The sequence below is a fragment of the Mastacembelus armatus genome, chromosome 15 (assembly GCF_900324485.2).
Source record: "Mastacembelus armatus chromosome 15, fMasArm1.2, whole genome shotgun sequence".
In the NCBI taxonomy this organism is placed as follows: Eukaryota; Metazoa; Chordata; class Actinopteri; order Synbranchiformes; family Mastacembelidae; genus Mastacembelus; species Mastacembelus armatus.
Window position 1 is genome coordinate 16,191,873 of NC_046647.1, and position 24,499 is coordinate 16,216,371.

The 24,499-nt window shown below is 39.9% G+C and overlaps 2 protein-coding genes across 2 annotated transcripts; one reads left to right on the top strand and one right to left on the bottom strand.

The window, feature by feature from the left end:
- Positions 1-7,261: 7,261 nt before the first annotated feature.
- prokr1b (prokineticin receptor 1b) lies at positions 7,262-10,173 on the bottom strand. The gene is made up of 2 exons (XM_026309924.1): positions 9,707-10,173; positions 7,262-7,967 (listed from the first exon to the last, which is right to left on the bottom strand). The coding sequence occupies exons 1-2, from the start codon at positions 10,171-10,173 to the stop codon at positions 7,262-7,264; spliced, it is 1,173 nt and encodes a 390-aa protein (XP_026165709.1).
- Positions 10,174-14,686: 4,513 nt separating this feature from the next.
- Positions 14,687-22,762, top strand: bfsp1 (beaded filament structural protein 1). Its single transcript, XM_026309878.1, has 8 exons — positions 14,687-15,051; positions 16,159-16,219; positions 16,516-16,611; positions 18,463-18,555; positions 19,710-19,823; positions 20,641-20,861; positions 21,524-21,615; positions 21,786-22,762. The coding sequence occupies exons 1-8, from the start codon at positions 14,687-14,689 to the stop codon at positions 22,760-22,762; spliced, it is 2,019 nt and encodes a 672-aa protein (XP_026165663.1).
- The last annotated feature ends 1,737 nt before the right edge of the window (positions 22,763-24,499 follow it).

Consider the following 24,499-nt stretch of genomic DNA (forward strand, 5'->3'; position numbering starts at 1 on the left):
GAAACATAGATAAAAATAGAAAACTACATCTAATCCTATTTGTACAAAAATACTCAAATATTTGAATATTAATTCCATAAATATGACTACAGTAACTGATATCTCCCCACATGCCCAAGTAATTCATCACTGCTAACACCGGTATTTCAGCTGGTGAGTGTTACTGATAGGTCTTGGCAGGGAGTTGATAGGTGATGAGAACTTGTACATGTTTAGCTCTTTTATAAAAAAAAAAAAAAAAAAAAAAAAAAAAAAACTGTCCTCCTACCCCCTGATGTTCCAGAGTGGGTAAAATCTTGACCTTGACAGGCTGTCATTGCTGCACCAGCCCCATCAAGGGAGGGTTGAGCCACACTAACAACTAATGACAGAGTGGGATGGATGGTTTCCTGTTTGATTTTTATGTCTGGTGAAGGGCTGAAGTCAAAGGGATATATTGCTCTGTTTGATGTGATGCTGCCTTAAAGATTAGAAAAACATACCTCCTTTTTAACTGTGTCCTGCAGGATAAAAATTTTATATTAAAGTTAAGTTGAGGTTGTAATCAATTTTTAACAATTAATGGAATGATTTTTATTGTTTGTTTTAAAGCTGTACAGTGTCCTCTTAATTCACACTGCTGGTTAAAGATACCTGGAGACAAATAGACAGGTCTTCTTTTAAGCTGTTGAAGGTGCAATAATTGATCCAATTGTTCTCTACTGAGCCTGAAATCAGAACCATTATTCATGACCAGCAATTGATTTTCTGTCACAGGATGTCCCTTGCCTGCCAAGCTGTGGGCAAAGTGAGGCTAGGGAGATGCACAAACATGGCATTAAACTGCTATCTCAGAGAGCTGGCCTTAACAGCCCTGCTTTGATGTCTAATATTCATTTGTACACTGATCATGCCGGCTCATGGCAAGACCTACCCACCTGTTGAGCTAAAGAGGTGTCACGTTTTGTTATCAAAATTAAAGCTGGACCTAAGCTCTCAAGCAAAGAATTTTATTTAACACAAAAGCAAGGAGGAAAACTTGAACTGAGGTATTTACAGGAAATAGATGTCTAATGGGAACACACGTAAGCATAGCTGAACACAGGAATCCAAGAGACAAAGGAAAACAGGAGCCAGATGACTGAGGAGATGCAGGTAAGTAGAGCAGATCAAGGACACACAGGAAACCGGTGAGTAATATGCCAAGTACAGGGCTCCACGAAAACACAGGGGAAAGGAGCCAAGAGGAGAAACTGAAGACATCACAGTGAGCAGGAAGCCAGGAAACATACAAAGTCCAAAGGAGTCACAGGAAACACTGAGACTGGCCAGATAATAGAAGTTTATTGTCATTGTACCATTTGCATGTACAATGAAATTTAAAAGTGCAGCAGTCATACATACATTCAAACAATTTAAAAAAGTACTAATTAGTATATAAAAAATAAATATATAGGTATGGAAAATTGTACACAGTCACATTCACCATCTGTCTATTTTTCATCTCATGAAAACAGTGTTTTTTTGATTATTGAGAGTGGTTAGGGATGTTGGATAAAAACTGCTTTTTTTAAAATTCTATTTGTCCTGGCTCTGATTGTCCTGTATCGCCTCCCTGATGGTAACAGTTCAAACAGATCATGTCCGGGGTGTGATGTGTCTTTGAGGATGCTTTGGGCTTTCTTAATACAGTGTGAAGTGTGTCGAGAGGGCAGCCTACGATCTTCTGTGCCATGTTTATGACCCTCTGGAGCGCTTTCCTCTGAGCCACTGTGCAGCTGGTGAATCATACACCAATGCAGTAGGTTAGGATTCTCTATGGAGCACCGGTAGAAGGACACCAGTAGTCTCTGAGTGACATTGTTCTTCCTCAGCGCCCTAAGGAAGTAGAGTCTCTGCTGGGCCTTTTTCAGCAGCTCAGAGGTGCTTGTGCTCCAACCAAAAGTCAGCTACCCTCTCTACACAGTCCACACTGATGGAAAGTGGAGTAATGTCCGTTTTCTTCCTCCTGCAGTCATTGAGCAGCTCCTTGGTCTTTGGGGTGTTGAGGAGCAGGTTATTCTCCTTACACCACCATGAGAGCCACTCCACCTCATCCCTGTAAGCTGACTCATCCCCTCCTGATATGAGTCCCACCACCGTAGTGCCGTCAGCAAACTTCACAATGGTGTTGCTACAGTGAGCGGGGGTGCAGTTGTGGGTGTAAAGAGTGTAGAGCAGGGGGCTCAGAACACAGCCCTGTGGAGAGCCGGTGCTGAGGGCCATAGAGGTGTGTCGGTCCACTCTGATCCTCTGACTGCGATCAGACAGAAAGCTATTAAGCCACATGCAGGTGGAGTGTGGAAGCCCAAAGTCCTTAAGCTTGTCCACCAGTTTGACGGAGAGAATGGTGTTAAACGCCGAGCTATAATCCACAAAGAGCATCCGGACATAACTCCCCTGCTTCACCAGGTGGGAAAGTGCAGCATGGAGGGCTGTGGCCACGGCATACTCTGTGGATCCGTTTCCCCGTAGGCAAACTGGTGAGTGTTAAAGCTTGGTGGCAGGAATGATGTAATATGACTTCGAACCAGTTTTTTGAAGCACTTCATTACCACTGGTGTGAGTGCAACTGGCCGGTAGTCACTCAGGCTCGAGATGTGGGATTTCTTTGGTAATGGGACTATGGTGGAGGATTTCAGACACGGTGGAACAGTGGACAGGGCCAGTGACTGGTTGAAGATCTTGGTGAAGATTCCAGCCAGCTGATCCGCACAGTCTTTCAGTACCCGGCCAAGGACGCCATCCGGTCCAGCAGCCTTCCTTGGGTTCATGGACCTCAGCGTATGCCTAACTTCCCTCTCGTTGACTGTGAGGATTAAGCTGCTCAGGGCCTTGAGGTGTGACGTGACTGTCTCTGGAGGCTCCACCTCAAAGCATGCAAAGAAGAGGTTTAGCTCCTCTGCCAGTGTGGCGTCACCCTCAGCAGCTCCAGGGTTGGTCCTGAAATTAATGAGATGCTGGACTCCCTGCCACACCTGCCTGCTGTTGTTGTTGCTGTCCAGATGGTCCTTGATCCTCCTCCTATAATCCAGCTTGGCCTCTCTGCTGCCTCTCTTCAGGTTAGCTCGGGCCGCACTGTATTGCTCCCGATTTCCAGACCTAAAGGCAGAGTTTTTTACTCTGAGCAGCCACTTGACCTCCTGGGTCATCCAGGGCTTCTGGTTGGAAAAAACACAGATGTATTTGTCCACTGTGACAGTGTGTACAGTTCTTTATGTAGCACAGCACACTGTCTGAACACTCCCAGGTCCTTATGTTCAAACACCTCCCAGTTGGTCCTGTCGAAGCAGTCCTGCAGCTGCTGAAAGGCACCATTAGGCCAAGTTTTGATGACTTTTGTGCAGATGGAAACAGTTTTACAGAGGGGGGCATAAGCGGGGATCAGAAGCAGGGACACGTGGTCAGACTGGGCCAGGTGTGGGAGTGGTATCGCCCTGTAGCCCATCTTGATGTTAGAGTAGACCTTGTCCAGAGTGTTAGCTCCTCTGGTAGCACATTTAACATGCTGGTGGAATCTAGGGAGTGCTGCTTTCAGGTCTGCATGATTGAAATCTCCTGCTACTATGAGCACAGCGTCAACATGCTCTGCTGTTTTCTAATACTCCCATGTAAGAGTCCAATAGGCGAGTAAGCATTAGCGTCCGGTGGAATGTAAACAGCGCTTATTATGACTACTGTAAACTAAGATAGATGGGCCTGCATTTAACAGTAATATACTCCAAGGACGTGGAGCAGTGTCTGTCTACAGTCACTGTTTGTACACCAGCTGTTATTAATGTAAACACAGAGCCCCCCTCCTCTGGTCTTACCGGAATCCGCTGTCCTGTCCTGACGCTGTGCAGTGTAGCCTGCTAGCCCAATAGCCGAGTCCGAGCTAGATGGTTGAAGCCAAGACTCCGTGATTAACAGTACGCAACTGTCTCTCACCGCGCTGTTGGTAGTTATCTGGAGCCTTAGTTCGTCCATCTTATTTGCGAGGGATTTGGCGTTCGCGAGAAATAGGCTGGGAAGTGGTGGTTTGAATGGCTGCCTTCTTAGCCTAGCCAGCACAGAGAGTGCACGAGATAAAACAGAACGCGTACACACACAGCCAAATAAAGCACTGAGCCGCAGCAACTGTGCGCCACCATCTTGTTCACCCACTAATAGAGAACATGTAGCTGCAAACAACACAGGTTATAGTACAGTCTGGACAGTTGGTGAAGTTGAGAGCTGTCCTAAATACCAGAGCCTCCTAATGCCTAATGAGCATCAGGTGTGGCTCATCACCTAGTTGAGAGAACAAGAACACGAACACGAACACGAACACGAACACGAACGAACACACACACACACACACACACACACACACACACACACACACACACACACACACACACACGGGTGGAAAGAGAGAGACCAAGGGGAAAAGAAACCAGGGAACAAAGAGCAACACAGCTGAAAGCAATAAGACAAACGATAACATAATTCTACCAGAGACTAAACATGAGGAACACAGGAAATACTATTAAAATAAGAGTCTCTGGCAGGAAGCAGGGCATGGATCCTGACAAGAGGAAACTCTTACCTCTGTTTCTTCATGAAATGCAGGAATGTACCGAGTTGGGCAAAATGTAACGTTAACTTCACTTTTAACTTACGGTAATTTGAAATCAAGCCTGTGTGAACGTAAGACCATTCTTACGTAAGACCATTCCTAGGTAAGACCTGTTTTTTTTTAAATGCACACATCTTCTGACTAACATATACACATTACCAGTAGGCTACATGAAGACGTTCATGCTGTCTTCTCAAGGCAAACCACCCCAGCAGCATATGTCTTTGCTCATGATCTGTATGTTAAGTATGTTCCAAATACTCACAGTTTCTCCACAGCATGATTGAATGTAGTAATTCAGTACAAAGCTATTTCCTTCTCATAGCTCCTCAGCTGTGGTATTTAAAAGATATTTGTTGATAAAGCATCTGCCATATCACAGTAATTGGCATCATGTTGTGTGTGGTTGATACACATACCACATTTGGGACTGTGTTGTGGACAGTTTTAATATAAATATGCTGGACACTGGGAGATGGGAAAACTATTCATGGTGTGAGGAATTCAGACCAGGCTACTGCTGTTTACACTGATGAAAGGAATAAAGAATAGCGAAAAGCCTCTGAGTTCATGCATACATCATGCAGTGGCTGAAAAGTACATTTTCATGGCAGAGTGAACATGCTGATAAAAGTAGAACAATGCCTGAGTGCTACAAAAATATATGATGCTAAACAACATCTATAACTGCATGAATACTATTAGAGCACATAACCTGCCAGCTTGGAAACTAGTGAGAGTAGGAATCATTTCTCCTTTTAATGAGGAGACTGTATAACTTAAATTAACCCCTTCCATAACCAGTCCCACATCTTTGTCATTATTGTGACAGCTGAACAAATAAAGGATGTCACTAATTACACTTCTTTTGCAGCATTTCATTACAAAATTCAGATTTTATTCAATTCAAATGCTTGTATTCTCAAATATATCCTAATATAAAATTGCAGAAGTTTTATGTCAGTAGGATTTGGTAGTCCTGTGGCTCTTCCATAATCTTCCTGTTTTACATGTCACAAAAAAATAACAACAGATTAAATGAAAATATTCAACTTTAGTACAAATGGTTTTGGAAAATAGAAAATGATGTGGCTTTCAAGAAAGTGGGAAATACAGTCTTGAGGGGTAATAGTGACATGTAAACAATTGAGCCTGTCTGAACAATGACAAGCCGAGCTGTCTGTCGGCAGCAAAATATATGTCTTTGGAAATGTTGTTTATTTATACTGGGGGATAAAAACACCCCTACGTTAACTGACACTTCACCTAAGGGGCCCAGAGCATTGAGACTAATGGGGACAATAAGCATGCACCCTGATAATGACAAAGTAAACGTTTCCTAGCATCGAGCAACAGCATGTAAGAAAATTAGCATAAGAGGCGACGATCTTCACCAGCTGTCGATGTACTAAACAAGAACCTAATGATTCAATTGGGAGAAGCATGATTAAGCTCATTGTAAAACAGTAACAGTGACACACACTGTGGAATAAGGTTAGTGAGGCAAAAAGGTCAGTGTATGTAATTTTTAGTAAATGTGTTGTAGAGACAATATTTCATGACTTCTGTTCTTACTTTACAAGATAATGGCTTGGTGCTTGTTAAACTGTGTGTATGAAGCAGAGTGCCCCTTTTAACCCACTGCTGTGGGTTAAAATTGTTATAAGCAGTCAGCTAGTCAGCACAGAGCTCTAATGACATCCTCTGACAGCAAGGCGGTGGGAAGTAAACAATCCTTCTACCTCGAGCTTTACTTTACCTTGTTATGTTATACTTTATTAAAAATTATACATCTAGTAGCTGTTTTCTTTATGTTTAAGAAGAAAATAGCTAAAAATTAATTATTTCAGACATTAAGGACAATGCATTTTTGACAATATCAACGCTGTTTTTGGAAGAGAAAAAGGTTTGAGATCTGAAGGCATGAACTTCTTTAAAACTGAAAACCCGCTGCTATAGTTTCAAGGATATGGCAGATTATAGTCTATATTTCATGTCAACAAATTCCACAGATATGCCAAAAAATGGGAATGACACTTCTTGAAAACCCTAGGTTTGCTGTTGATTTTGCATACACAGGAAAAAGGTAACAGCTTAATAAATAGAGGCAAATTTTTTTCCAGAATGTTGTTTATTACCATAACATACATAAAATGCAATTCATCCACAAAGAAAGCTTGCAATATATCAATTCTTTTGAAGAACAAATGTCAAGAAAAAAAAAATTCTTTAGAGAAAGCCTTTATTGATCTTTCAGAGGATTCTTCTCAATGATTTATATTCCACATATTGAAAACTGCATACATTTCTGTCCCTATTGAAAAATCCTGACTAATTTCTTAAAAAAAGAAGAAGACGAAGAAAACACACACAATTGAAATGTTGTAAACAAAACTGATACAGGGGATGCAGCCATTAACCAAATGCACTGTAGATATTCGATACCATGGATCAGTTAGAGTAGCAGCAGTCTTCCATGTACTGCAATATATCTTATACATACAGTATGTAAACATGATTTCACAGTACACCAATACACAGTGTATAGTTACGCTACGCACACCAATTACATTCTTATAATACCTCAAAGAAAAGCATTGTATTTACTGCTGGCTAACAAAGTTATCTCGGTGACTGTTCTCTTCACCTGAGTTGAATACACTCAATCTCTTCTGTTACAGGCATGGAGGAGGTCCTCATATCCATCTCATCCACAGTCTTATTGGGTGTATACGTTGACCTCCAGTGCAGCAGTACAATCTTCTTCAGATACTTAACTGTGTTATTCTTAACACTGACAAAACAGAAAGTATTGATCATGCTGTTGCTCATGGCAATGCACTCAATGATGTAGAAAGCCACCAATGAGTTCTTCTGGCGGGAGATGAGTGTTGGGTGGAAGTCTCGCAGGATGGTGAAGCCATAATATGGGGCCCAGCACAAGATGTATGCAGTCAAGATCCCAATCAGGACCATCACTGTCTTGCGGCGACAACGCAGCCTCTTCCTTATCTGCTCTGTCTGGAAACCTGGGACATTCTTGAACCAGAGCTCACGGGAAATTTGGGTGTAACACATTGCCATGACAATCACAGGCCCAACAAACTCCACAGCAAAAACAAACAAGAAGTAGGACCTGTAGTAGGCCTGCTGGTCCACAGGCCAGATCTGGGCACAGAAAACTTTGTGAGTGGCTGGGGTGGTGCCGCCATTGGGGTACATGGTCTCAGAGGTAAAGTAGGCAGAGGGAATTGATATCAGAATGGGAACAATCCAGACTCCAGTTATCAGGCAGTAGGCAGTTTGGTACTTCATACGAGGCCTTAGAGGATGAACTATAGCCATGTACCTGGAAGAAAAGAGCAATTGTTGCATTGAGGAGTCTGGGAATACATAATAATGCAATACAACAACCTGTTTAGTATTTGGCAAATGGCTCTCAGTCACCCATGGAACAATAAAGTTAAATACACAGTGATCCATTATTCAGTGAGATGAATTTTTCATACTGGTAGAAAGTCATTTTTATAGTCAAAACGTAAACAGGCTTTTTACCCCTTACATATACTTCAGTCCATATGTTGTATTGATCATGTTACTACACAGAAGCTTCAGTGGTTAAAAGCCTTCAAAGGCTTTACATTTTGATCATCAACATCATTACACAGCATCCTGTAAATTTAGTTCCTCTGTAGTGTAATCAACAGTGATACTGATAAATGTTGACTAAAAATATGTAGATACACACAATTAAGATTTTAAATAGCACAGCCTTAAAAGTATTTACTTGTTAAGTTGTTGAGAAAACAATAAGTGCTTTTTAAATGTGTAATAGTTAATTAAAAGTATCTTAATAAACAAAAAAAATTTCCATATTTACTCTGTAATGTTAATTTTAAATATGCGGAGTACCACCAAAAAATAATAAATGGTCATCCAGTAACTTGGCAACAGGCCTGTGGATTTTCGACATCAAGCCACATTCAGTAGGCTGCTGCTGTTTGTAACACTACAAGGTCCACACTATGTAGAAGGATTATTGATTCAACAATAATTTATGATAACTACACATTCTCTTACCACATTCCTACAGGTCTAGGCACAAATCAAACAACACTCCTCACAAAGCATCTTAAACCTGAACCATGCTGTTTTATGAACCTTTGTGTCAGGTGCACTCATGCACATAAGTAGCTCTCCCTACATTATGTTATGTTATTATGTGTGTACTAAAGGAGTACTGCAGCACCAAACCAGAATGTACAGAAAAATCTGGAGCAAAAACCTACTTTTAACCTAAAAATAAATTCATACAATTTATTTAATAAAGATAACCTGAGTATCCAGGATATAGAAAACAAACTACTAATAGAAGGAAAATATGAATTAGTGAGTAAAAGCTGACAAAAATTAAAGTAGAAAAAAAAAAAACACCACAAATAAAAATAGAAAATGCAACCGACCCTGTGAGCCCACAAATCACAACTGCAGTATGGTGCCAGCAGATGCCACAAAAAAGAATGCATCATTAATGAAAGTAAACATATTCAATACAGTGTTTTTATAACTAATAGCTATAAACCTGTAAGGAGAAGGATGGCAGGGGTTACATAAATTGTTACTTAAGTTTGCAGCAGCATGCTGTTAGTCCTCCTAAATATAAAACAGAAAGAAAAAGGGAGATAATATCTAAAATTTTAACAACACACAACAACACAAACACTCAAAACAGAAATGGTTTGTTCAAAATGTCAATATTGGGTGTTTTAATTGTAAACCTGTATTGGCCAATATAAAACACAATAAAAAAATAATAGCTCTCAAAATCTCTTGGATATGAAAAGAATAGCTGGAATGTTATATAAACAAGCCAACCAAAGACCTGTTTTTTTTTTTTCATCCTGTAATTTGTAACTGCAGTTCTACAGCAGTGTGGTTAAATGAAGTGTGTCAGCTTCTTCATGGAGAGAGGAGGGGATACTAACAGAGAAAAACATAGACGCTTTATAGCCAGTGCTAGAAGATGTTTGTAAGAAATGAACATAAATGCATGCTCAGAGGGACACACAAAAATCAAAGAGGACTCACCTGTCAACTGCAATAGCAAGCAATGCATTTGTGGACACGTAGAGTGACACAGTCCGGAGATAGTTGACAGAAGCACACAGCATCAGTCCATGATCCCAGGAAAGCTGTTTTACCACATAGTAGTCCACCAGGAACGGGCAGCATACCACAGCAACAATGAAGTCTGAGATGGCCAGGTTGGCAATGAGCAGATTGGTGAGGTTGCGAAGCTTTTTGTAGCGTGTCAGTGTGGCAATGAAAATGAAGTTTCCCATCCCACAGACAAGCATAATGCAGACAAGGACCACGCCAATTACGATGGTGGCCACAAAGAAGGCCTGGCCCTGCGTGGTGTCTGGGATCTCATCAGGAGGGATGCCATAGTCCATATCATAGTGGTCCATATAATGATCCAACTTGACTGCTGGGAGAGTGTCCTGTATCTCTGTATAAGCTGCTACCATGTAGCTGATATTGGAGTCCCCCATGATTTAGCACACACTCGTATTTTAGTTCAGAATGACTAGAATGCACCTGGCAGCTATTTGATCCAACAAATGAATGTTGGTGAAAAAACATGATGCCCTTTGATACATGCTGTCACTGACTGCATCATTGATCATTAAGTTGTTTATGTGCAGATGAAATGGCTGAATTTGATTTGTAAAAAGAAACACGTCTTCACCTGGAACAAAAAATTCCCATCTCAACATTACTCACACAGGGACTGAATCATGGCAACATCAAAACAAATTACAAGACCTCAGTGCCAGCATGATTGTACCTGTAGTACAATCATGCTGGCATTTGTGACACTTCTGTGATATTATCTGGTGAAAAATGGGTGTGGGTGAGGTCACTATATGGCAAAAGCCTCCATATAATTTATTAGGACCTTGTCACTTCACAGCAAGCCAATGTCAGACCAGGAACACTGTGATAATGGCAGCGTTTAATTCGCTGCAAAAGTGGTTACTTAAATCCCCTTGTCTGCATATGAGGTAAGCAAAACTATAATTTAAAAGTAATTACAAGAACAAAGAGCACATTAAGATAGAACATATTTCTAATGATCCACTTGCAAAGGACAGTTAACCTGTCTGATAACCAAACACAGAGACATATAGCTATTAAAATCATGTCATCCTCACTGAGGTACTTCTAGCTAAAAGATCATAAAACCACTATATACAGAACATTTCAAATTCAGTGTCGGTGTAAATATAAATGCATTATCTCCAGCAAAAAAAAAAAAAAAAACACTCTGAATGAGGCTCTGTGGTGTTTTATAAAACCACAGTTGTCTCTTCTAAGCTGCGGGTCTCAACTTGAGTCTTATTAAGCTCTTGTAAGACCATCACAGCCTGGAAGGGATCACAGTTGGAGTTTCAAATCAAAGTGAGAAAAGGAAAATAAGGTACTCACCAGCAAACGCTGCAGCAGATTACACGAATTTTCTCAGGTAAATAATACTAACAATAATAATAATAAAACTATTTGAATGGTCGATTTAAACGAACCGAGCCGCAGTCTTCTATTATTGGACAATCCCACCAGTGGAGACAGAGGCTCTCTCCATCAGGCTCCAGCACATTGACTGTGCCCCGCTCTCCTCCTGAGCGCTTCTTCTAGGGGAGGAGGGGGGAAAAAAAAGTTGCGTCTGTTTCTCTTTTCTCTCAGGTGATAAATCCGACGATGACGTGGCGGTGCAGGAACCACAACGCACCGCTTTCAAGAAATGCGGGAGAGGACAGTGCACATGTACGCGTGCGGGTGGATCCAAAGGTTGAAAGGGCTAAAGGTTCACCAGCTTAAATGAATGTCCAGAAATAGGCGAGAGAGCATATACACGAAATGGCTCAGTATAAAGTAAACGGTACCATTCGGAATTAAAGAAAGATATTCCTATAATAACACATTTACATGCAGTCTATCCACTATAACACTGTGTGTTATTATGCCTCCCCTTTCACCTTTCAGTTCACATTGTCACAGGTGGCTTATTTCTGAGTCCCACTGTCTCCTTAGCACCAGGAGGGAGCTGTGCTGCACTACATTATTTACAGTATAAGTATCACCTGCCAAAATTGCTTTAATACATCTGGGAGAAAAACAAGCAGTGAAAACAACACTGACATATCACTGTTTAAAATGATAAGAGTTCTTAAACCTTTAACACTTTTTTCCACATCTCAGTCAGTCCCGTGTGTGTGTGTTACTTTATGGTAAAATCATTGCTTCAGGCGGCTAAATATCTCAAATGATGGCATTTTATAGTGTACTGGAGTTAGGGTTTCCTCGATAAAAAGCCTCAGTTTGAATGTTTTTGGTTCTCATGCAAAGCAGCTATTAAAATGTACATATTTTGAGCTCATCATCATCATCTGTCTACCGTCACTCCTAAGTCTGGCAGTGCATCACAATTACTTGTGAACAGGATGGGATGTCATGTAAGTGTTTATTTGTCATCTCTGCTCACCGTTGCTCTTCTCTCTGCTGCTCTCAGATGAAAAACAAACGCACCATTTGATATTCATGCTGCTGACCATAATTGACACATGTTGTTCAGGAATAGCTTTCCATTTCTAATACACATATAATGTTGAGTTTCTGCATGATAAACTGCAATATTCCTGCTGCATAAGGGTGAAGCACACGACCACCCAGCAAAATTTTATCTGATCTCTTTCCTCTTTTAGGTGGTGGTCAGTGTAAAGAGCTGTCTGTTGTGCCTGTCTGTGGTCAGTGATCCTGGACAACAGATGAATAGGCACAGACAGCAGCAATGATGACTTTTGAGGATCAATCGTTATTGTGATGGAGAGCTCGCACTGCTGTTTTTTTTTTTTTATATCGCCTCTGACAATCATCCTTCAATAGCAGCAAGATGGCTTTTTGCGTCCTTTCACATTGAGTGCAGCAGGCTTGCAGATACAGTCAGTGCAGCAATAACAGAGACACAAGTGAAGCAGCAGACAACTCATGTTACGTCATAATGGACACAATAGGAAGGAAAGAACCTGGTGTTGTTTTCTAAATCTTAGCATATCCACTTCCTCAGCTCACAAGAGATTAGAGATCTATCTTTGCATGTCGCTAGTAGTTTTTATTACCCTCTTAATATTTTCTGGAACATGAACAGCTTTGCTTGTGTCTTTTGCTGGAACCCTGCAGGCCTGAGTACCGGATAAACACTAGGCTTTCATTTCCAGCCCTGGACAGCTCTCTAATCTCACCCAGGCCTCGAATTTACTGCCACTCGTAACCAATGAATATAGATGGAAAACAGGGGGCAGAGTGAGCCTGGCCTTCTTTTTTCAACCATAGAAAATATGCACAAGACCTATAATCTACGGTGTCTGTGAAAGGGTGGACAGATTGTAAGGTAGTTTATTGATGACAGCGTTATGGGAAAATAAGCAGCAGTGAAACAGAATCCATAGAAATAAATATGTAGGGTTTAAATCTTAATAAAGGCTGTCTGGTTTGGCAAAATGTTGGTTCACCTGGGAGCGCAGACTTTGTGAGTCACTATTTGTTCAAACACTGCCAGTATTTGACCATACACCATGCTTTCCAATTGTAACTTCTTTTTGTTTCTTCATCATTTTGGCTTGCACATGTAAGCAGAAATTTGGCTAAAATTGTCCTAGTCTTTATAAGATTATTATTTTCACTCATCAGTTTACGTTATTTTTTATTTCAATCATAATATTTCCACACATATAGTAGGTAAACTCACATTATCTAGGTTGTATTATAAAGTGAAACTCTCCCATTCTGCCCTCAAGCCACGTGCTTTGCCGTGTCAAAATAAGCTGAAATGCTGATGTGAAGCCATTTGACATGTTTTTCATTCAGCTGTTTTACAGACAGGTTGCTGGAAGTGTCCAGAGGGACATGGTGATTGCCTTTGTACCACAGGCTGCAGATAACTAAAGCAGACGCTCCTGTGTCTCTTCCTCATGCTTCTGTCATTCCCGTCTGCTCATTTTTGATAAATGTTACAATTATTATGAGACAAAACATGGAAATATTAAAGGAAAATAAAGAAATATTGCGATGGCAGCTAAAAGCACTTTGATATAAACAACTAGCGGCTCTCTTTCCTATTATTAAAAAATAAAGTGCCTTCAAAGTGATAAAAAGACATTTCAGCTTCTGTGGTCTCTTCCTGGGAAAACACAAACGTTGCCACAAACTTTTTTCTGATAATGGTCTAATTTCTGACTTTTTCCTTGGAAACAAAGTCTAAAAAAGTATAGTTAAAAAGACTAAAAGTACAGGACTATACTCAAAGTTTTTCAGTTATTGCTTGAAGTGCTTTATTTTGTATTTTGGGCTACAGGCAGAATTAATGCTATGATGAAACCATCACTAAAAATTCACTTTATTGTATTAAAGTACCTTGAATCTTAGCAACTGGCCCTGCCTGCTTTTCATGAACTATGACTAACTTTTGTTCTGTATAATGTTTTTGAGACATTATAAATTATATACACATTATAACACAAATTGATTTTAAGCAGAGTGTACAGTGTGCAAACACAGGCACTTTTGGCAGGAATAGTTCTCCACACAAACTACACTGCACGAAATTTCTCCTCTGTCCTGTGGTGGGCAACTGTTCAATCTGCCATATCATGTAGGGATCTAGAAAGCAGCTGACTAGGAACCAAAATAATGGTGAGTGTAAACCCAGTGCTTTCACAGGCTAGGCAATTGTTTGTTTTCGTGGTTCTGCTTTGTCATCAACAGCACAGCTTTTCTAATCTCTTCCACAAAGCCAACAATACAATCTAGAAGGCCCCAGGCGTGCATGCATGGCCGCAGCCAAGGGGAGGTTTTGAGCATTATTTCACAGCCAGCCAGTACTATGCAGTGTTTAGTCTAGCATGAGACAGCCTAGGGTGAGCACCCGAGTTTTCACACAATAAAGGTGCTGAAGGGGACCAAGCACTCTGGGGATACCATCAGCCCAGCAGGGAGAAGAGTACCACCATGGTCAAGACCAGGTACCTGCATGAGGTGCGAAAGGAAAAGTATGAACGCTCAGATGACTTTTATGAGGAACCTGAGGACTCTGCAGGCATCTCAGCCATCCAGGGCTGGGAGAGCCTTCAGGAGCTCAACAGTCGCTTTGCCCGGTACATCAACAGGGCCAGGGTCCTGGAGCAGCGCAATGCAGTGTTCCGCAAGCAGCTAGAGACACTGCATCGAATGGAAGAGGCCAGCAGTCTGGAGGATGCTTTCAGAGAGCAGATTGAAGTCAACAGGCAACGCATCCGTGAGCTGTCTTCTGACCGTGCCAAGCTGGAGCGAGAGCTGAAGGATGCTTCTCGTATGCTAGATGAATTTACCAGCAAGTAAGAGAGTGGACAGTAGTTTGTTTTATCAGTGTCTCAAAAAGGTCAAACATCGTTATAGTTGGAGTGATTAGACATTAATAGAAAAGTGTCATAATAAATAGAAACTTACAAAGCAGCAGGACCCTAATGGAGCCAAAGTTAGGACTGCACTGCATTATAGTCATAATTAGGCAGGTAATCGTGAAAAAAAAAACTGCTGTAATTTATTCTTAATACTGTAACATATTGGACTTACTTCATAATATTAGATGTTAGAGAGAGACTGAATTGAAACAAATAAATTAAAGGACCATTTTTACCCAAGTTACACAACTTATAACTAGTGATATTTATGTGGATGGAGTCATATTTACCTAGGCTTTTAGAAATCCCTTACTGACGTATCTGTTTTCACCTCAATACAATGGAATTGAAAATAATTCTGCTCCCAGTATTCAGATCATTGAAAAAATATCAATGAACATTTGATAACATAAAAAAAAAACCACATAATCTCTTTCCACGAACATTCTCCTTGTGTACGTGGATACTACTCAAACCACATTGATTGTTCCAGTAAAGTCTGTTCACAGTGAGGTGAATTGCCCAGCATCACTATTTTTTCAGTACCAAATGCACCACCAACAAAATTCCTTTCACCTCTATAATATTTAATGTGGAGGCATCAATCTCAGAGGCAGAGATCTGGAAAGTCGAGCAATAAAAACAAAACTATCTGCACAATCATATACCATTAGAGAGAGAACTAAAATGTTAATGCGATCAACACTTGAACTGCAATGATTTAGAAACATATTACAATCAGATATGTATAAGCAGCAAAGCAGCACTAAATCATCGATTAGTTGAGAAGATTATTGACCAACAATGTCTGAATCAGCTGGAATAGAGTCATATTTCACTGTGTGCAGTGTTGATAGGTGGTGCATTCAAGAAGAAATTTGTTAATCTGTCCTGTCTTACTGTGAGTACACAACACACACTTACAATTAGACTCAAACAAATAATTTAAATTTCCTGCCCTATGAAATGCTGCAGCTTAATATAATAATGTCATGCTGTGCCTCTTCCTAATGCACCTAATTCAGATGTTTTATGTTCCAGGTATAGAAATGAATGTGATTATCAAGAGCAGCTACGGGGAACACTGGAACAGTTAAACAAGGTACCATATGGATGAAATTAAGGTCATTCACACAACCACAGAAACAGAATTCATGAGTATTAGAATTCTTCAGCATTTAAAATGTAATTTAAAAGACACAGCATAAACCTAGTTATAAATGATGGCGCTTTTGAATGTTGTTACAATATTCTTTATATTATATACTATATATTAGACATCTTGGTTGCACAAATAGAGTAACTTTGAAGAAAAGAAAAAATTGATACACTTTACCTTTCACTCTTTTTTTACTTTGGGTCATCTGTGTTTTCCTCTTCTCTCATCTCCTCTTGTAGGAGGCTGACAGTGCACTGCTGAGAAACCTGGAGTACCAGATCCAATCACAGTTCCTGCAGGATGATATCAACTCCACCAGGGACAGACACAAGAAGGTCAGTGAAACTAATGGTAAATAGTCAAGAAGAAAGCTTCCTCTTTAACATCCATTTCGTCTTGTCTTTGGCATGGAATGCAATTGCAAACTGAGAGAGTGCCAGACTTTGTCACTGCATGTGGATAAGTATCAAAAAGGAATTCAGTTTTGGTTAAAGCAAAGCTTAGTTATGCTTTGTGGCTCATAGCTTAAGTCACTTTGGACTTTTAAGTCCCCACCACCACCCAGTGTTTTCATACTATTCAATAGCCCATTTGGACTTCCCTTCAGACTATAGTTATGGGTCAGTAGGTCCCTACTCACCTACTGGAACCTACTGGTAGGTTCAGTAGGTCGTTTTTATCCTACAGATCTTTATTGTCGTCATTACGTTCACCACGTAGGTTATGTCCTTGAGTTATGCCTTGAGTGCCTAAAAATAATTAGTCATCAAGAGTGAATGTTGTGGGGAAACAAATGAAATTTGTTGACAGTGTTTCACAGCTGCCCTCAATATGACCGTCTTGCAGCTTGTCAGTTAAGTTCAATAACAATGTTTCCTTATAATGCTGATAAGAATAAGTGTCATTAAAATAGATTTGCTCTAATGATAAAAGCAGCAGCTAAAAAAATGCAGTTTTCAGGAGACAGACTTGAACATAATGACAGTATAAATTAGCTTATACTGCAAATTCTATAAAGCATATGTTGCTTTAGTCTAGTCTGTGGTTATGTACAGTATTCATAAACCAGCATAGAAATCATCAGAAATCTACTTTTGCTAATAGCTAAGGGGAGAGTGTTGTGAGTTTCAGTGTATATAAATCAATATATATTGATGCTAAAGAGAAGATACCTTCAAAAATGTGGCAGTGAGCGATTGCTCTGATGCTTATATTTTACAGTTATCTGTATTGATGGCTTTTACAAACTGGGTCAGTAAAAGCCACTCACTACAAAATGGCTTTAATAATTCTCTTCATTTAAAGCAGTTTATGTCTTTCAGATATTGCTCCTGAAATTACTACATCTCAAAATTCTGCTCATATTTTTCTTTGCAAGAATATCTCAAGCCAGAATATTATGCATGGACATATATAATTCACATCAAAGATTATTGGAACACGGTTGACCTCAGGAGTCTTCAAAAATCAAGTCAGATTACTTTGACACCGGTGCCAAAGGGTATGTTATGTGTGGCATGTTGAGCCTTAGCAACAATTTACCTTCTGTCACATAAATCAGAAAAGGATTGCAGAGAAAATTTAACATTGCTCTTCACAGGCACTGACATATGACAAAAACAGAGACAAAGACAAAAAACTGAACTATTACTCAGAGCAGATTTGATAATGCATCAGGTCATACTTTCCATAAACTTTCTTCCCCGAGCAGTTTCTCTCTTTTTTTTTTTTTACTTTAACATAATGCTGCTTTGATGATGAATTAATGTGTGACTGCAATATTGAGATAGCATATGAAAGAGCACTGCTCTTACTATATTATGTACGAAAGAATAGGGAGCCACATGAATATTACGCTTGTGGTCTCGAGCTTTGAAGTATCCCTCCTGAGAGGGGATATATATGCACTCTTTATTACCAAGTCTGAGATCACACTTATATCAATGGATTTTTAAAAAAGAAACTCTTTGCTGTAAAGAAATGCTAGCACCATTTATAAATATATTTCAGCTAAATGAAAGCTTTTTATTGGAAGCTTTCAATCTCTCACTTAATCTGCAACAATAAGAAGAAAGTCTGTGAGCAGAACAGACAAAAATGGTTTAAGTTTGGAGTAGCTTAGGGGTGTTCCTCTTTTTACTGAGTGGTCTATTTTCTGTTTTTTATTATTCTCTTCCTCTACACAGAACCTTGCAGAGATCCAAACCTATGTAAACATTTTGCAGCAAATCAACCAGACACTTCCTCTTGTTCCCAGCGTGTCAGTGGGCATATCTGAGGTGAGGTCACTAATGCTGTGTGCATGTTTGTGTGTGTGTGTGTGTGTGTCTGTGCTGCAGTCCCTGGGGGAGAAGATGGTGTTTGCATGCGTGTCAGTCTTAGCTACGTGTCTGGAGTTGATGAGGTTACTGGCTGCTTAGTCCAATTGGTTGCCTGTGCCTGCATTTGTCTGTGTTTTTGTATACGTGTGTGTGTGCATGTGGGACAAGCACATACACAAGGACAGGGCCGCAGTTTCAGGGTGTCAGGACACGTGATGAGGTAAATACTGGAAAGGACAGCTGTGCATGCTAATGTTTGGAGGAACTGTACCACAGTAATTTATATAGCCAATTGGAATTTTATTTACACAAACAACCTGCTCTGGATGCAGAAATTGTTTACTTGGTTGGGTTAAATCTCAGTGTACTGGGATACTGAGACTCAGTTGTTTTCCCCTGAAAAAAGGAAAAGGGTAAGCAAAAAAAGAGATAATGTTATGAGGCCTCGCGAGCTGGATCATCAGTGGGCCAGCTAAATGCACATACAGGTGGGGGGCAACATTAAGGAAAACCCTTCAAATTGGTGAGGAAACAAAACAAATGCAGATGCTTCCATAGGTGGTTTGCTCAGTACGAAAATCCTGAATATGCTGTACGCTGCCATGGAGCAGCGAAGCACTGAAGTGATGCTAACTTATTATTATTTTTAAATGAGCATTAAAATACAGATGGAAATCCAATGAAATCCAAGGGTCTGTCATGTGTTGTTACAGTTTTCACTGTTTCACACAAGAGCAGCTCTGCTACCAAGAGACCATTGTAAATATTAGCTTGACTATTAATTAAAACCTGTGAATTAAACAGATTTGCTTCCAGCATCTTCCAAGAAGATGCATCATCTTACCGATGTCAATATTATTAACTCCGTTTCTGGCTAGTATATTCTGCAGCCCAAACAGTCAAAGGTTCATTTTACAAAGCAAATGAATAGAAAACATCACTATTATGAGCAAAACAATTGTTGTAGTACCATGAAATTTAAAAATCAATCCGTGAGACTTCAGAAGGAGATTGCACTGCCAGCTGAGAGAATGTGTGGTCTAGCTTTCTTACTTTAAAGACACACTGTGGGTCTCTGCATGTTCTCATTGATTTGTGCTCAATGTGTGAAGGAGCAGGAGAAGCTTCTGGCCCAGAGGAAAGTGCCAGCACTACAGAGTCAGCTTGAGGAATATAAGAGCGCCCTCTGCCAGCTGCAGGCCCAGAAACAACGTCTTCAGGCTGAGGTGGGTCACCATGACAACAAGAGGTTTCACTGTGATTACGTGCATCCTTTTTTTCTTTCATTTCTTAAGACAGCAGCTAGTAAGTCCAGTCCAAAGTCCCGTTCTTTGTTGATAACTGCACTCAGGGCTCAAAGACCATTGTAAATTGTGATACTTGGAGGGCAACAGTTATTTTCATTTTTAATTAAAAGGTTACATTATGTAATCTCACAAATAGATATTACTAAATTGTTTGCTTACTTATTTCAGATACTGAATCACATTAATATATAATAATTGTTCATAATGTTTCACTTTCAAATAATAGATACAGATTTCTAGGTTTACGTATGTTTTAAAACACATTTTCCAGGGACAAATCTGTTTACTTTGTCTCTATGCATGATTTTATAAATTATAACCATTCAATTACTTACAGCCTCCATTATGTTTTGGTAATAGTGAAATGCTTGAAATGTACTGTAGTTTACCACTAGATGTCAGCCACGATCAACTCATGACAGTGTAGTTCTGGGTTTAGCAAAGGCATTGTTTCCATATAGGTCATGAAACAAAATAATAATAATAATAATAAAAGAAAATATATTTTTAAAATGCAAATGCACATTCTTGCATAGTTTCCAAGGTTAGTTTTGTCTTTGGTTGCTTTGTTCATACAGGTATTGACTAAAAACATACCTCTGCTATCTGCACAACTGATCTCTCTTCACTCTGCTTATGTTATATACAATATATCTCCTGTCTGTCTGGATTTTATGGAGGTTGACAGTGTTTTAATTACGTTTAGTTATTAATTCCATTGTTTTCCATCTTTCAGACTGCCATGTTGGATCAAGCCATCAAAAACACCCAGGAGAGTTTTGACGATGAGATCCAGATGTACAATGAAAAAATCGAATCTCTGAGGAAGGAGATCGAGGAAGCTGAGAAGTCCCTGGAGAGGTTCACCAGTGAATGTCGCCACCTGGCCATGTACCAGACATCTCTTCAGAATGAGCTGGAGAGGTACAAGAGGATCATCGAGAATGAAGATAACAGGTAGACTGTCTCCACCTGGTTGCTTATACATGCTGAGCCACACTTTCACATGCAAGGCCAGAGCTGTTTACTATGGGCTGAAATTTAGTCCCAGAGAAAATTCAACATATAAATGTAAAAGCAATATATGATACTTTGACCAGGGAAATTGCGTTCAGTCACAGAATTGATATAAACATAGATCAGCAGAATAACTTCAAGGATTTCCCTTCTTGTAAAACAGGGGAAGGACTATAGTCATAACTTTAGAAATTTTACATTTACATTTTAACTGTTTAAATTTTCACTTGTAGGCTCAGTGAAATTAATCTCCCTACATGATGGTCTAGAGGTTATTTCATGACTTTCTACACACATCTGTATTTTGTTCTAAAAATAGTAACAGTTAAAGCTATTGACTGTATAGAATATAATTAGCAGCCTTATATAAATGTGTTTTGAGTGTAATTATAGATGTAAATGTTGAGTACAGAATTAGCCAGCAGATGGAACTGTTCGGTAACAGATGTTTCCCCTACTGCACTATCACAAGAGAGTGTGTTTATGTCAGATTGGATACATCCTGAATTATCGATGTCCTTACTAGATTCTCCTCTAGAGCAAATCTGTTCAACACATGGCCATTGGCATGAGTGACATTTCAATGCCCTTTTTTCCTGCAGGTTAAATTCTGCGATAATTGGCACTCCCATTACCCTGTTCACCACTAATTACCATTACACTCACACACCAAGTGCATCGAGCAGGGGGAGAGGTAAGGGCATCAACATATTACAGTTGGCATATGGTGCAAATCACTACTGAGTGTACATTTTGTCATGTTTAGCTTCACAGAAGAGTTGGGTATTTTGTACAGACACAATTTTGGATTTTTTTAGTTCACCACTTTCAGCCTATGTACTCACTGACCTTTTTTGCATCCAGATATCACTCAGGCTATCCAAGATATCACCAGCATTAAGCCACGGCAGAAGATATGGGCTAAAAAGGTACTGAAGAAGAAAGAGCTGACGCCAAAAGATGTGATTGACAGTGGTCAGGAGGAAAGAAATGGGGAAGCTGCTGAAGAGGCTTCAGATGAAGACACCAAGTGTATCCCATCGGAGGAAGTGCAGGAGGGGATGGTGATGAGAAAAGAGCAGAGACCTGTTCTTACTGGAGTGTCTCCACAGGATGTCCCAGATGGGGCTCAGATCAGCAAAGCTTTTGACACCCTATGTAACATCGTCAGAGACAGAATGAGGAAGTACAAGAAGCCTGAGCCAATCGCTGACTTTTACACCAAGGGTCGTTATGTCCTTGTCACCGGTGAGGGCAGCTACCCAGATCCCTGCTTCTACACCTCCACACCATCAGCTGGGCACATTGTCGTCACTATCAGAGATGAAATGATGTCTCCTTATGGACAAAGCACACCCTCTCCTCCGCCTCCAAAGCCCATGCTAGACCCCAGGCCACTCAGTCCCAGCCAGCCCCCTGATGCAGTAGGAGAAAAGGATGATAAGGGTGGAAAAGGTAAGGAAAATGGAGGCAAAGGTAGATATAAGAACAGAGAGCCTCAGCCTCACTCTAAAGATCCATACCCTGCACCCCCAGTGTCTGACCCAAGTTCTGGCCCTAAAGGTCCTAGCCCAGCTGGTGATCAGTTCACGAAAACCAAGGATGACAATGGTCCAAGTGGGCCTACTCCAAAGCCTGCACCTCGTAATGCTAGCACAAGCTCCAGTTCTAGCACCAGCACCAGCTCCAGCAGCTTTACCCCAGATGCCATGAGCTACGAAAAGGTGGAGGTGGTAGAGTCTGTGGAGAGGTTCTCTACTGACCGCAAGATTAAAGGTTATGAGGAGACTTCCATGGTGTTTGAGACCATGATCGAGAAGTCCAGCAAGAAGAAACACTGAAACCACATCACCTAACATGAAAACTCAAGTCATCTACACCAGAGTCCTACATGGTCCCGGTCCTCTAACAAGAAGACATTACTGATGTTGGTATCAGATTAAATAATAGCACTGTCCATCATCACTGTTTTTGTTTTCGGAGGGAGGTCAACCATGCCTAAAGTCCAACAACATATTGCTGCTCTGATATTCAGGGTTCTTACATTTGCTTGCAGTCTCTGGTCTTGCATCCAGAATACCTATGTTTTGCTGGTTCCATAAGTACTGCTGTTGTTGTTCTTAACACCCACACTCATGCAATGAGTCCTTTATTGTTTGAAAACTTGAGACAATGAAAAATTTAACTTCACACCACCATTTAAAATTCATAAGAAACAAGGTATTATACTGAGAAGCTGTGCCACCCTTCTGAACTCTGTCTTAGAGCTTTTCCCTTTGAGCTCATTTGTTAAATTTGATGCCACCGCCTCCCCTCAGCACGATTTTGCTGTGTACTAATTTGCTTTGAAATACTGAACAATAAAAAACTATTCAAACATCAATTGATGCCTTGTTCTGTTTGCTTTTAGACAGACATTGTGTACCAAGCACCTCACATACTTAATTTAACAGGCCACTTAGGCATATGTGTGGATTTTTTATGTGCACACACTTCCCAATACTGTTATATACAGTATGATAATTATAGGAATGTATTAATTATTAACTTACTTTAAAAATCCCAAAAGTACAATAGTTAAAAACAAAACCCTTAATTACTGAAAAGTACAGAGAAGAAAAAACAGGAACTTAAATGAACTAAGAAACAAAATGTACTATGAACAAGTTGTTTGTGATAGTTTCTATATTTAGATGAATTTCATAATTATTAGTCCATCAAGCCAATGATATTGATAATTTCTAAAATTTATTATTTCATTTCTGATAAGTCATCTGTTCCATTTTCTCTCCATTTTTTGCTCTAATCTCTACGTTAACAGATTTTTTTTGGCCACACTGAAACAGGAGTAAGTGGTAAGAATAATTTACTTACATATTTTCATCATTGGCTTTGTCTATCACACTCAGTAAGATTAGAGACACGATTTCTGCCACCTGATGGATATCATTCCCTCTACTTCTAACTCTGCGTTTAGCTAAATCTAAACTCTAGCTAGAGTTTGAACTAAATCAATAAGGCTGTGAGCTGGAAAACTAAAACAGTGATCTGGAAGATGCTAAAGCACTCCAAGAGAACTGCAGAATTGGACACTTGTATGTGTTACAAGGTGCAACAAAATCTCCTGTAGACATTTTGTAGTTTGGATTAAGGTCCATTGTACCTCTGTTTATTCTACAGAAAATAGATATTTGAAAGTCCTTGTCCTTCCCTACAATTTTTAAAGACTATTTTCTGCAAAATCCAGACAGTGGGCAGCATACTTTTTTTAATCCAGGCAGATTGACTCTTTTCTACATATTTTGCAGAATTATTGTCAATGCATCAGTGAAAATTGTTATGGCAGAGATTTACTAATGCCACTTTTAAAGAGAGTACCTTGGCATAAGTATCTCAGGGTCTGCTTTTACAAGGACGTTTCCCTTTATTGGACATCATAGTACACAGTGAAAGAAACATAGGAAAAAAATGAACAGTGGACTTATGGTTATGACTGCTGAATCTTTGGGATCCTTCTTCCACTCCACTATTCAGAAAATATTTTTAGGCAAAATTTTCTCCATGGTATTCTGTCTGCA